At 34.0% G+C, this 13,356-nt stretch overlaps 1 protein-coding gene across 3 annotated transcripts in view; it reads left to right on the top strand.

Moving 5' to 3' along the window:
- Positions 1-13,356, top strand: part of LOC150094438 (rho GTPase-activating protein 12-like) — a 413,607-nt gene that overhangs the window by 275,536 nt on the left and 124,715 nt on the right. For all 3 annotated transcript variants that reach the window (XM_090412339.1, XM_090412341.1, XM_090412338.1), the window contains one exon: positions 8,514-8,625. In XM_090412339.1, the coding sequence (XP_090268465.1) occupies positions 8,514-8,625 (112 nt within the window). The remainder of the gene's footprint in view (positions 1-8,513; positions 8,626-13,356) is intronic.

Below are 13,356 nucleotides of genomic sequence, written 5' to 3'. Positions count from 1 at the left end.
TTGAACAAGCTAAATGATGATGAAACACTGTCAGTTATGGATGTGTGGAAAAAATTTTCAATTATGGATTGTATTGATCAGGTTCGATTATCGTTATCTGAATTGAGACCAGAAACTATGAATGCATGCTGGAAAGCTATTTGACCTGCATTTGTTAAAGAGAATGCTCCTGTTCCCTTCAATCATACTGCAGAATTCCCCAATATAATGAGTTTAACATGTGAAATTGGCGGAGAAGGATTCGATGATCTTACTTCAGCAGATATTGAAGAATTGTTAATTGATAAACCTCTTAGCGAAGACGAAATTGTTTCTGAGACTCCTGAAAGTGAAGAAGTTAATGATAATGATCAAGATAATCCTACTTTTACTGCTGATATTATTAAAGAAGGTCTTAAACTGGCCAGTAATTTAAGCAATTATTTTGCCCGACATGATCCAAATGAAGAATGTGCTGGTAAGTTTTTGCGTGAGCTTAAGTTGTTAATGTCTTCATACAGAGAATTATATCGCCACTTATCTAAAGCATCAACACAGCGATTAATAACTGAGTTCATGCCTAAAACTACTGAAACAACCAGTGGTACTTTTATTCAAGACATGACAAGAAGAATTTCACAAGTTGAGGCGGAAGTTGATGACGATAATACCATATCTAGTAGTTCTGGTGATATTACAGTCTCACGAAAACAAAAGCTTTCACATTTATTATCAGAAACTGATAGCGAATAATATAATTTTTTTATAGAATCGTTAGCAAACATTTGAAATATGTTTTATTAAAGTTATTAAAATTCTTTATATGTATGTGTGTTCTCCATGAAATGTAAATAAAAATCTTATGATCCTAACGAATTTAATGTTTGTTTTTTTCATTATTTTGCTTATATTTCAAGTTTGGAACCAATCTTCACTTTTTCCATGGAGTCAGTACTTCTTTTTACGCGAATTCTACTCGCACGTAATTTTTAGGAACGTATCTATCATGTAAAAAGAGGTTTAGGTGTATATATAAATTACATCAAGCTAGATTTAATTTGAGATAACATGAATAAACATTTTTTCTTTTAGATAGTGTTCTTTCAGTAACAGTGATATCCTATTTTTAGTATTACAATTGTTATTTTTGATTTAGGATCCTGGATTTCATACAGCCCTGTTTATAGTTGTTCTTAGAGAGGAAGGTTCCGAGGGTGGAATATATGCCTTCCATATGCATGGGATTTTTAGATTTTCATTATTGTTCAGATTGGGGTGGTTGATAATGATCTCACAGGTTTCCTTAAATTTGCGTTTATACTATGTTTTGGTATGATGTAGACAAGTGCTTTTCCAGTCAGTTCTATGTAAGGTGTTCAGGGCATGATCAGAAAGGCCAGCTTCACCATAATTATTATATTTAATGTGTTTTTTTATGTTCTTTTTGTCTGATGGGAATTGTGCATCCTGTTTCTCCTATATATGGTATGTTACAGGTGCAATGAATATGGTATACTCCAGGGTGGGCCAGCAGGGGAAGTAAGTCTCTGGATGAGTTGAGTAAGCTTTTTAATTTTGCAGAGGGTTTAAAGGTGGCTTTGAGATTGTATTTTTGTAGTATGATGTCCCTTTAATGTAGGGAATGGTTATAGTTTTGTTGTAGTCTGCTTTGTCTTTGTTTTTTATTGAAGTCTTGTAGAAAATTTTGTTAATAGTGTTTTGGCTGTATACCTATTTTTTTGGAAAGAGTATTGCTGATTATTTTAAATTTGTCTTTCAGTGCCTGTTCACTGGAGCAGATTTTCAGAGCCCTGTTTTTTAGTGTATTAATGACACCTTGTTTTTGTGTTGGGTGGTGGTAGGAGTTTATGTGTATATATTGGCCAGTATATGTCGATTTTTGGTAAACCATGAAGGAAAGATTGCCAGAAGGAAGACCTGTGACAAGTGTATCTAGAAACGGAAGTGTGTTCTGTTTTTTAATCTCAGTTGTGAACTGTATGCATTTGTGTTGTTTGTTTAGGTGGCTAAGGAATATGTCTAGTGTCTGGCGACCATGGGACCAGATCACGAAAACATTGTCAACATATCTAAGCCAGACTTTGGGTTTTAAAGGGGAAGAACCTAAAGCAAGTTGCTCAAAATGTTCCATGTAAAAGTTAGCAATGGGGGGGGGGGATAATGGTGAGCCCATGGCTGTGCCTTCTTTTTGTAGGTGGAAAGCATTTTGCCATACAAAATAACCAGAACGTAATACATGCGCAAAGAGCGCCATTATATCTGGAGGGAATTCGTTCTGTAAAAGAAGGATTATGTCATTGATTGGGACATTTGTAAAGACGGCATAGTTTTGATGTTTATGAAGTGTTGTGTATTTTTGATATCAGAGGGGGAATGACCTACCAACTCCTTGAGTGTTGCCGCTAATTTTTTGGCTAAGTGATAAGTCAGGCTCTCTATCCCTTCACGAATTTTCGGTAGTCCGTAAATTCTTGGGGAACGAGCATAGTGCGGAAATAGTTTTTTGACCGTATCTTTGGGCCATGTGTTAATTGACTTAAGTAGTTTCTCTGTTTTCTTTTTTATTCTGTTGGTTGGGTTGTAGTTAACTAATTAGTATGTGTTATTGTCCAAGACCAGCAGATTCATATTTTCTACATAAGTGGTTGGGTTTAAAATAACAGTGGCACTTCCTTTATCTGCTCTAGTTATTACGATGTCCGGATTAGATTTTAATGATTTCATCGCTGTTACTTCGTGTTTGGTTAGGTTGCTTGTTATTGTTTTGTTATGATTTAAAATGTTGGCTGTTTCTAAACATATCTTTTCTGCTATGTTATTTGGGATGAATCTTGGGCCTCTTTCAATATTACAATAAATTCAAGCGTGTTTATCAATTTGGGTTCTACAGCATAATTTAAACCTTTTGTTTAGTATCGAGATTTCGTCTTTGTTTAAAGCTTGGTTGGATAGGTTAACAATGTTACTGTTACCTGTAGGCGATTGGGGGCTCTTGTTGTTTCTTGCTTCTAGTTGGTTATTATTGTTCACTATGGAGAAATTTGAATATGGCGGCTGATTCTCTTGATCTTTTAGTCTTATGAATTTGGAAATTAGGTTGTCTTTCTTCATTTGGAGGGTGTGGTTTGCTGTGTTTTCCATAATCTTTTCCAGGATCATCCAGAATATCTGCAGAGTTTTGGCTCGTCGGATTAAACATTTTATGATTCCTGTTTTTTGACAAGGTTTTTCCTCATCCATTCTCCTTCAGATATTCTTACAACAACAGTTTACAGAAAACCAACTTTCACAGGTTGTTATATTCTCAAAGAATCTGCCCATCATCCCTGTCCAAAAACAGGATTCATAAAATGTTTAATCTGACGAGCCAAAACTAATTGTTCAACTTCTCATTTATTGCAGAAAGAACTTTCGACTATCAAACATTACATGAAACTAAATAGCTTCTCCAAAAAGAGTACACAACATCTTTTCGATTCTTACAATCCAACACAAAACAACAAAGATTCAATACGCCGAGTTCCAATTCCTTACGTTACCCCATCTTGACTACTGTGCCCAGATTTAGTCACCTAGGTTTCTTCTTGATGGGGAGGAGGTTGAGAGGATCCAGAGGCGAGTGACCAAGATGATAGCAGGTCTGTGGAATGAACTTTATGAGAACAGGTTGAAGATTTGTGTGTGTTGCAGAAATTGGTTGATAGGCAGAGGAGGGGAGATATGATTGAGACATTCAAATTACTGAAGAGTTTCTATAAAATTAATTCAGAAGATATTTTGGAGAACAGGGCTGGTGGTGGGAGGACTAGGGGACATCCATGGAAGCTGGACAAGAGTGTGGTTAGTAAGGGTGTTAGAGCTGGGTTCTTTACTTTTAGAGTGGTGAACGAGTGGAGTAAGCTGCCAGAGTCTGTAGTGGGTGCTGTGACAGTGAATGAGTTTAAAGCAAGATATATTAGATACTGTTTGAATGTCGAATAGTGGTGATGAACATGATTTGGGGCCTCCCTCGATGAGTCTAAGGACTCCCTGGAGTTGTTAATAATAATAATTTCCGGGATTTCAAAACCAATTTCAAGAATTCTGAAGAAATATGATTTAACAGTCACTTATACACCTATTAACAAATTATCCACCCATTTTCCTTCTAAAGATAAATGCTCAACTATGTCTCTATCTGGTGTGTATCAAGTTCCATGTAACTGTAATCTTTCCTACTTTGGACAAACTGGACGCTCTACAGAAAAAAGAATTCAAGAGCATCAATCATCCATTCAACACAACAAACCCGAGAAATCTGGATTATCTCAGCACAGAATAGAAACAAGCCACAACATCCTTTGGTCCAAGACTCTCCTGCTACACAGATGTCGCTATAAATTTGAACGTTTATTTAAAGAAAGTGTGGAGGCCTTACTTCAACGTCCTAACTTGAATCATAATGACTGTATATCTGTATCGAAAATTTGGGAAAGTTTAATCAAGATAACACATTATTTATTATTTTATTTTTTTTATTAGTCTAATGTTATTTAAGATTATTACATGAATTGCTGAATTAATATCTTTAATTTAATCATGACTGATAAAAAAATGTTTACTCTTTTAATACTTAGCGATAAGATGTCACACATCTCGTTCTATTTGTGAATGATCAATTGTTCGTATTCCACCTTGTTTTTTAAAACTGTTCCTATGTAGCCACTGAAGATGGTCTGTAATATTCAGACTGAAATATTTGGCAAATTAAATAATATTCTTGTGTAAACGTGTATATATTTTATAATTCTAATGTAACAATTATCTTTAAAGAATCAAAGTCTGGTAGTCTACCATTCTTGGACATCCTCCTTCCACTCACATCCTCTGGTACTTTGTCAATAAGTGCCTATTGAAAACCTACCTTTACTGGCAGATACATTCATGAAAAGTCTGCTCATCATACCTCTCAAAAAAATCGGTGTTATCAAATCTTTAAATAATAGAGCACATTAAGTGTGCTCCTCCCCTTTAAGCTTACAACAAGAACATTTCACTATAAAAAAGTTAATAGAATCTAATGGTTATAACCCTAATCAAAATCAACAGATAATTGACTCCTATGTTCCAACACCTGAGGATTCTTCAACAGACCGCAGAGTTCCAATCCCTTATATTTCAGGCATCTCAGAACCTACTGGCAGAATTTTGAAGAAGTATCATCTTATTCACACATATTTTCCTATCAACAAAATTTCTCACTCGTTGCATCTACAAAAGATAATCTGGCACCTCTATCATTAGCTGGCTTTTACCAGATACCGTGTGAATGTAATTTTAACATACTTTGGACAAACAGGCGGTTCTGTGGAAAAAGAGAATGAAAATCAGTATTATATTGAATACATGAAACCTCATAAGTCTAGTCTAGCACAACATAGCATTGACACTAAACATAATATCCAGTGGGATAAAGCTCATCTTCTCCACAGATGCAACTTTAAATATGAACGGCTTTTCAAAAAAAGTTGCGAAGCCCTTTTACATCGGCCAAATTTGAATCTCTCTCTCTCTCTCTCCCCCAAAAGTTTGGGAGATTCTTATCTTATGCAACCATCAATGAAATAGTTTTTAAGAATTATTTAATAATAATTTATTGATATTAATTTTCTGGCACACAGCAACAATTTTCATTGGTAATCCACCGACTGCTCTGTACTTTGTATTCCATTCCTTTAACTGTTTGTTCTACACTGATGATGATGTACTGTTACTTTCAGTACGAAATATTTGTATCTTTAATGCATTAAAGTTGTTACTGTTGGTTTTATAGATGTCAAGTTATTAATTTTAATTATGCCACAGCTACCTCTAAAGATTACTTTCATCAAACTGTTTTTATTCCAATTAATGCAACTGCAATGAATGTTTTCCATATTGTCAGGGATTCCTTTTATCTCATTAACCACTTGTTCACCTGCGCGCACGTGCACACACACACACAATTGTTGTATTGTGGATTTTGTGAGCTTGTGTGTTTGTGGTTGATATTAAAAAAAAATCCACATGCTGCCTGAAGTAGTGAGCTTCCATAATCCATTCTGCATTGATGATATGTTGTGGTTGGAAAGACAGGTACTTCATAAAGATTTTTCACCTAAAGATTAGTTAAATGATCTCATATAGAGGTTGAGAAACTTGGGGTTGAATACACATGCACTTGACTTCTTATGATAGTTGCTTGCCTTTAATTCCATGTACAGTAAATCCAGAGTGAAGTATTCCTCAGAAACTCTAACAGTTCACCTCTTTACCACTATTTCTTCCTTCCAGTCATATTCCTCTAACTAAAATTTCTTGCAATGTCAACCTCTTTTTACTTGCCCAACCAACCTGAGTATTTCTTCATGATTGTCCTTACCTTCTCAGACTTGGAATAAAATCCTATTAGATATATTGTTCTTTTTATTTCATCTACACATCAAAGAGCTTCAAAATCATCACTTGTATTATTTTTCATCTGCATCCTACATGACCACAAATCCTTCTCTTTTCTCCTTGCCTTTCTGGAAGATTCAAATACGTTTTCATTGATTTCTTTCTTGTTCCATATACGTTTATTCAGATGGCTTATTCCTCCCTTCCCCTTAATACCAAGCTTGCTTACCACTGAGAATGCAGTTGATGTTTTTTTTTAATTAGTTTTTAATGCTGATTTTTATCAAATATGGTATAATATTCTCTGTATTTTTCCAAGAAATGAAAAACCAATTTCTAAGTTTATGAGTGTTGAAGTGAATAAGAATATTAGGTTCCAGCTAAAGAATGGTTCCGAGATCAGTATTACTTATAGTTATAGATAATATATCCAAGAGATATTATTCTTTTCTATAATTCATGTTTGTCAAATACAAAATATGAGTACAGTGTACTTACATCAGCAGAACTGTGAATTGGATTTCTCATCACTTGTAGAAAGTTACTGAGAACAGAGTAAGTAAAAGACATAACCTTGTACTATTTATATCATAACAGAACCTTACAATAGCAATTCTGAAATTTGAAGATAAAGATCTGTCTCCCCCATCACAAAATGTGCACCCAGAGAGAGAGAGACAGAGAGAAGACTGACAATAGCAACTCATTTTGCTAAAAGAAGGATGATAGACATGAGATAAGAGCTTATTTAATTATGTATTTTGCCAAAACCAGTTACATGCTTCCCATCATGAGTAGCCATCTGTTTTGATAAATAAGTAATATCAGCAAAAATATAAAATTTCTATGGATTAATAGTACTGGAATCCATGCTAACACTCATTTATTAATTCAGGTTTTCAGATAGTGTAGAAGTTGACTCTTAATAGGTTTCTGCATTAATTTCAGAAAGGATTGAATTGAGAGCGCAGGGAGGATAATTTGTCATGCTTTTTAGAATAGTTCCTTTCATAGTTACATGGTGATCAGTATTCATTATTAAAAATTATGGAAACAACTATTGCATTATAGTAAAACTTGAGTTTAATATAAACTAACTTGTGTTTTGATCTTCTGGAGTATACATATATAAAAAGAAACAAGCTACATTACAATCTACATAGTATGTTAAATGGTTGACCAATTAGTGTGACTTTAACATACTATGTAGATTGTAACATAGCTTGTTTCTTTGTGTGTGTGTGTGTGCGCGCTCCAGATGAGCTTAATATGAAGGTCAAAATGTCTGGTGATTATTTTCAGTTATATTAAACTAAAGTTTTACTATAGCATGGTAGTTGTTTCCATAATTTTTAATGAAGAAAGCCTGTTTAGAATAGGTTTAATGTTGGCTAATTTCCAACTGTAGGATAATTACCAGTGGAATAGAAATATGTAAAAAGTTGTTTTAGAACAGTTAGAGAAATACTCTTAGGACTATGAGACTTTCATATCTAGAGCAAACAAACCTCTACGTATTTCTTTCTGCTGAAAAATTAGTGGTGGCACTGAATGTTATGTGTTTAGAATGATAGGGAAAGGAAATTTACTAAGATCGTTTGAATAGTTAGATGAAATGGAAGTGGCCAGAAAGTTGTATTGCTCATTGGGTAATAAAGCAGCAGAACCTTTCTAATTCAAAATAGAAGGAAGCAGGATTGAAAAAAAAAAGTTATGACTGATAGCTTTGTTAATGGAACATAAAGAAAAACATTAATAGCATTTAGAAATGCCAAGTTTTTTTTCTTTTTGTTGCCTTTCAGTATCAGTTTTGATATATTAATAATATTGAACAACAAATCAAATACTTTTGGGAAATTAGCCTAGAAAGATTTTATCATTCAAGAGTATGCAAAGAAATTAAAACCCAGTTTTTGTTATAAATGATGTATTTTATTGAATCTTGGAAGTTACAAGCAAGCAAAACATGATGGGAGGGGGGTGGAGGAATCAGCAATATTTACCCTTAAAATAGAGTGTAAAGTTATTAACTTCATGCTATGTAATTAACTTAGTTCTGAACCTCAAAGTCCTGTATAAGTTATGTATTTTTATAGCCATTAGGTTCTGATATTATTCATGGAAGCAAAGAGAATACACCAGACCGAGAAGGACCAAGAGATGAATGTAAAAAAAGTAATAAAATATCACGCTCCAAATCAGCAAAGCGTAAGTATATTTTATTTTTATAGGCAATAATAACCCTTTCGATTATTTGTGTTTAACTTATTTGTTAATTATTTATTTGTGCACTTTTTTATTTTTGAATAAAACCTTTTACTGGTTAGCAGTAAGTTAAAAATCACTTTATTTTAGATGAAAAAACATAAATTTTCTTTAGATGCTAGAATATACACTGCTTGGAAAGAGGTGAATGGACACAATAGTGTGAGGAACAAACAGCCATGGTGCCCACCTTAATAACATGTAAGACCTTCATTTGCTGCAATGATTATAGCAATCCTATGGGGCATACTTTCCACAAGCATACACTAGCGATCAGTGGGAATTTTGAACCATTCTTCGTGTAGGTATGTAATGAGATTCTGGATTGTTTTGGGGCAGATGTCTCTTGACCTTGCCTGACACTCCATTTCATCCCACAGCTGTTCATTAGAGTAAAGATCAGGGGTCTTTGGAGGCCAGTCAAGTGTGGTGACATTCATGTTCACAAACCACACAGTTACAATAGCAGCAGTCTTATGATATAGTGCATTGTCTTGCTGAAAGAGACAATAATCTTTTCTGTAGAAATGTCACAGAGTAGGAAGCATTGCATTGTTCAGAATGTTTAGATACCTCTCGAAGTCTAGTGTTCATGGCACAGTAAACAGGAGGACAAGGCCATCACACTGCCACCTCCAAATTTCATAGTTGGGATTATACACTCCGGTAAGAGATGTTAACCGGACATCTTCCACATCCAGACTCGTCTCTCTCTCTGCTCAGTAGAGGGTGTAGTGTGATGGGTTTGTCCATAACACAGCTTTCCAAGCTTCCATGTTCCACTCTACATGCTCTTTGCACCACTGAAGACTATGCTGCTTGTAGGTGGGAGCAATGTGAGGCTTACATATTGCAGTTCTGATATAGGCACCCATGTTGTGAACCTCAGTTCTGAATGTTTTCATGTAGATTTGTGTTCCAGTGGATGACAGGAACTCCACATTCAACATGTCAGCTGACGATCATCAGTTTTTACGTGTTATCCTTTGTAGCATCTTATAGTTACATTTGGTGAGTGTGATGGGTTGTCCACTGCATGTAGCACTTGCAGTTGACTCCGTCGGTGTGGTATCACTGATTGTTGACCTGGAATGGCCCAATTTGTCAACAATTTGCTGAACAGATAAGCCTGCAACCTGGCATCCTATCACAATGCGCCTCTTTGAAACTCTCTCAGTTCCCTTCTTGCAGCCATTTAATCCAGACACAGTTGCACTGACTTGCTAGTGGCTATATGAGCAAAGTAGAAAGAGACATAATATAGAAGCAATAATAAATACAGCAGCAAATGAAAATTTAGGAAAGAATAAAAAAATTATTGTAACAATATATATTATGATAAAATTAAAAACAATTAAAATAAAGAAATATACCACAAATTGTTTCTTGTATGTGCAGATATCTAAGTACAGATATTAGAGAAACAGTAAATATAAGCAGGGCAATTCAAACATTTTGCAAACAAATAATGGAAGTAATAGTGGAAAGAAAGGAGGGGATTGAAAATCACCAGGAGAAGATAACTCAGACTCAAAGTTATATAAATATGCAGGAATAAGATTTACAAATAGTCTTATTTTTAAATAAAGTTTATTCAACAGGAATCCTACCAAATGAATGGAAAAGAGCAATAGTAAATCCTATTTATGAAAAAAAAAAAAGGTAATAAAGAAAACCATAAAAATAGGCATGAGCAACCTGAAATCATGTTGCAAAAGATATAGTTGTAGAATATTAAATAAAAAACTTTAAAAAAATACTTGGATTGTTTTATGCTCAAAGTACAGAATTTGCAAAAAAAATAAAAAAATGCTAAGGTAAAAATAAATAATGAAATTTTATTTAATGTATTCCAATAAAGATAAATATTTTGTAACCTTCTAAGAGGCTATTATTATGAATATATGAAGATGATGTTCAGATGCTATTGAATTTTGGTCTTTAAATTAAACTAAAGAATTAAACATGGATATGCTCTTGTCTACAACTCTGTTGAATATATACTGAAGGGAAATAATAAAATGGAATGGAGGAGGAAATCAGTGTATTAGATTATCCTGTAAAGTGAATTAAAAACATGCTTTTTTTTCTTTTTTTTTATGCTGATTACTAGGTAATAATTATTGATCCTTAAAACATACTTAAGAAAGCTCTTCTAAACCTTAAAATAAATATCTGAAGACTGAAATGATAATCTTAACAGAAAAAAAAAAGCTTTCAAAAAATTAAATTAAGCGGCATCGCCCGGTTAAACAAGCCTCTCCCCCCCCCCCCATTGTTTTTCAAGCAGTGATGTGGGCAAATATCAGAATGGGGAACTGGACAATGAGACTTATTTGTGTGTATGGTCCCTAAGGGAGGGAGAAGTGGAGGAATTTTTTGAGGCTTTAGAAAGCAGCTGACACAATGAACAAGGAAAAGTTGGTCCTTGTTGGGATCTATCTAATAGGAGAGTAGGAAATAATTGTCAGACATTCAAAAATATTTTGGGAAAATTTGGAGAAAAGAGCAAAACTAATAATGGCAAATGGTTGTTGGATTTCTGCTCAGGGCGTGAACTGGTTATTACTAACACAATGTTCCAACATAAAAATGTGCAGAAATTCACATGAAAAGAAGAAGCAAGGAAAAAGAAAAGTCTTATTGACTGTTAATGTTGATAGTGATGTTTTCTCACTGGTGCAGGGAACTAAAGTGTACAGAGGATTTGAAATTGGAAGTGATCACCATTTAGTCTTATGTAGGATAAAATTGAATTTCATATTGAAAAGAAGAACATGTAAGAAAGTTTTAAAGTGAATAAAAGTTGAGCAGCTCTCAGATGTGAACTGTAGACTAAAATACACAAACATTATTGAAGAAAAAATTAAAGAGTTTGAGAACAGGAATCTTACCTTTTAGATTCAGTGTTAAGCTCTGAAAAAAACATTGATTGATTCAGCCAGAGAGGCATGTGGTGAGGTTGTCTGCAAGGATAGAAAAATTAGAATTCCATGGTGGACACAGGAAGTTAAAGAGGCAGTGAAGGAAAAGAAGAAAGCATATCGAAAGTTCCTGGCGAATAAGTCAGCTTGTGCTCTTAGAGAATACAGAGACAAATGTAAGAAGGCTAAACATTGTGTAAAACTATGAGGGTTGACTGAAAAGTTCTTGTCCTCCACCACAGATGGCAACACTATCAGCAAGATTTTATTTTATGATTCAGGCCAAATAGAGGCTGTCAGGATCAGATTTTCACTTTACAAAAAATAGTTGAGAAATCATGGGAATATAACAAAGATTTATAGTTAAAGGTATTATTTCTGGGAAAATTCCCAAGTTACTCCTCTAAGTAAATATTATTTTTATGACTATTTAGCCTATTTTTGTTTAGGAGTGCCCTTTTTATAATCTCATTGGCTTTTTACTCAATTGGCTTCATTACTGAAGTTTAAATAGATATATAAAGAATAGAAGAGGGAAAATTTGGACATACCTTTGTAGGATGTTGCTGGCTGTCTTTTTATTCAGCGACATCCCAGTGCATGGCGATATACATTAATCTGCTGTTTTTAAAGGAAATATGATTGAAAGGAAGGGGAGTAAAAGGAAAGGATAATATATATATATATATATATATAAAAAACCTGGGTTAATGTTCACATACTCTTTGTCTCGCCAGTAATTCTCCCACATCGCTCTACCCCCACTTTTTTTCAAACCCCCTTCCTTTCAATCATACTTCCTTCCTTTAACAGCAGATTAATGTATATCACCACCAGAATGCCGCTGATTAAGAAAACAGCCAACAGCATCCTACAAAGATATGTAATGCCCTAAAATTGAGTAAAAAGCCAATGAGATTATATAAAAGGGATACTCCTAAACAAAAATAGGCTAAATAGCCATAAAATTAATAATCTGACAGGTAAGTTTTGTAGATCTGGAAAAGACATGACAATGTACCAAGAGAAAAGCTATTCAAAAAGCTACAGTTGTATGATGTCAATTATATCAAGCAATACTTTTGTGTTTATTTGAGTTGTAAGTTCAGGAGTTAGAATTGAAGGAAGTGCAGGAAGATGGTGTAATGTTAAATCTGGTGTCAGACAAATATGTACATTATCCTTCCTGTTATTTATTATCTATATCGATCACATTATGGAGGGAAGGGGTATTAAACCTGACATCAAAATTGGAGATGTTAATCACAGCTCTTTACTTTGTGCAGATGATGTTATACTTCTAAATAAATCCAGTACAAGTCTGCAAGATTCCCTGACTAATTGAATAACTGTTGTAATAGATTTGGTATTGAAGGGCAGCAATAACAAGACAAATGAAAATAGGTAGACACATTGAAAATATCAACTGCATCATGAATGGAGAATCTGCAGAACAAGTAAAATATTTCAGCTACTTAGGCAAGATTTTTAGTGAAAATGGTAAATTAAATATGGGAACAGCAACTGAATAAATTTATATGGAATAAGAGTGAAATTAGTCAAAATGCTGAATTAGCTGTATACAAGACAGTGTTCAAACCAATTTTAACTTATGGATCTAAGAGCTGGGTCAGAAGTAAAACAGTTGACCAAAGACTAGAGACCAGAGATATGAGAATCCTAAGAAAGATTAGGAATGTGAACAGGTGACATTGATGACAATATATTTAAAATGAGGATATTAGGAAAG

This window comes from Typopeltis vanoorti, chromosome 22, assembly GCF_054136105.1.
Source record: "Typopeltis vanoorti isolate ZY-2024b chromosome 22, IOZ_Tvanoo_1.0, whole genome shotgun sequence".
In the NCBI taxonomy this organism is placed as follows: domain Eukaryota; kingdom Metazoa; phylum Arthropoda; class Arachnida; order Uropygi; family Thelyphonidae; genus Typopeltis; species Typopeltis vanoorti.
Note: the sequence above shows the minus strand (reverse complement) of the source record. Positions and strands in the feature narration are given on the sequence as shown.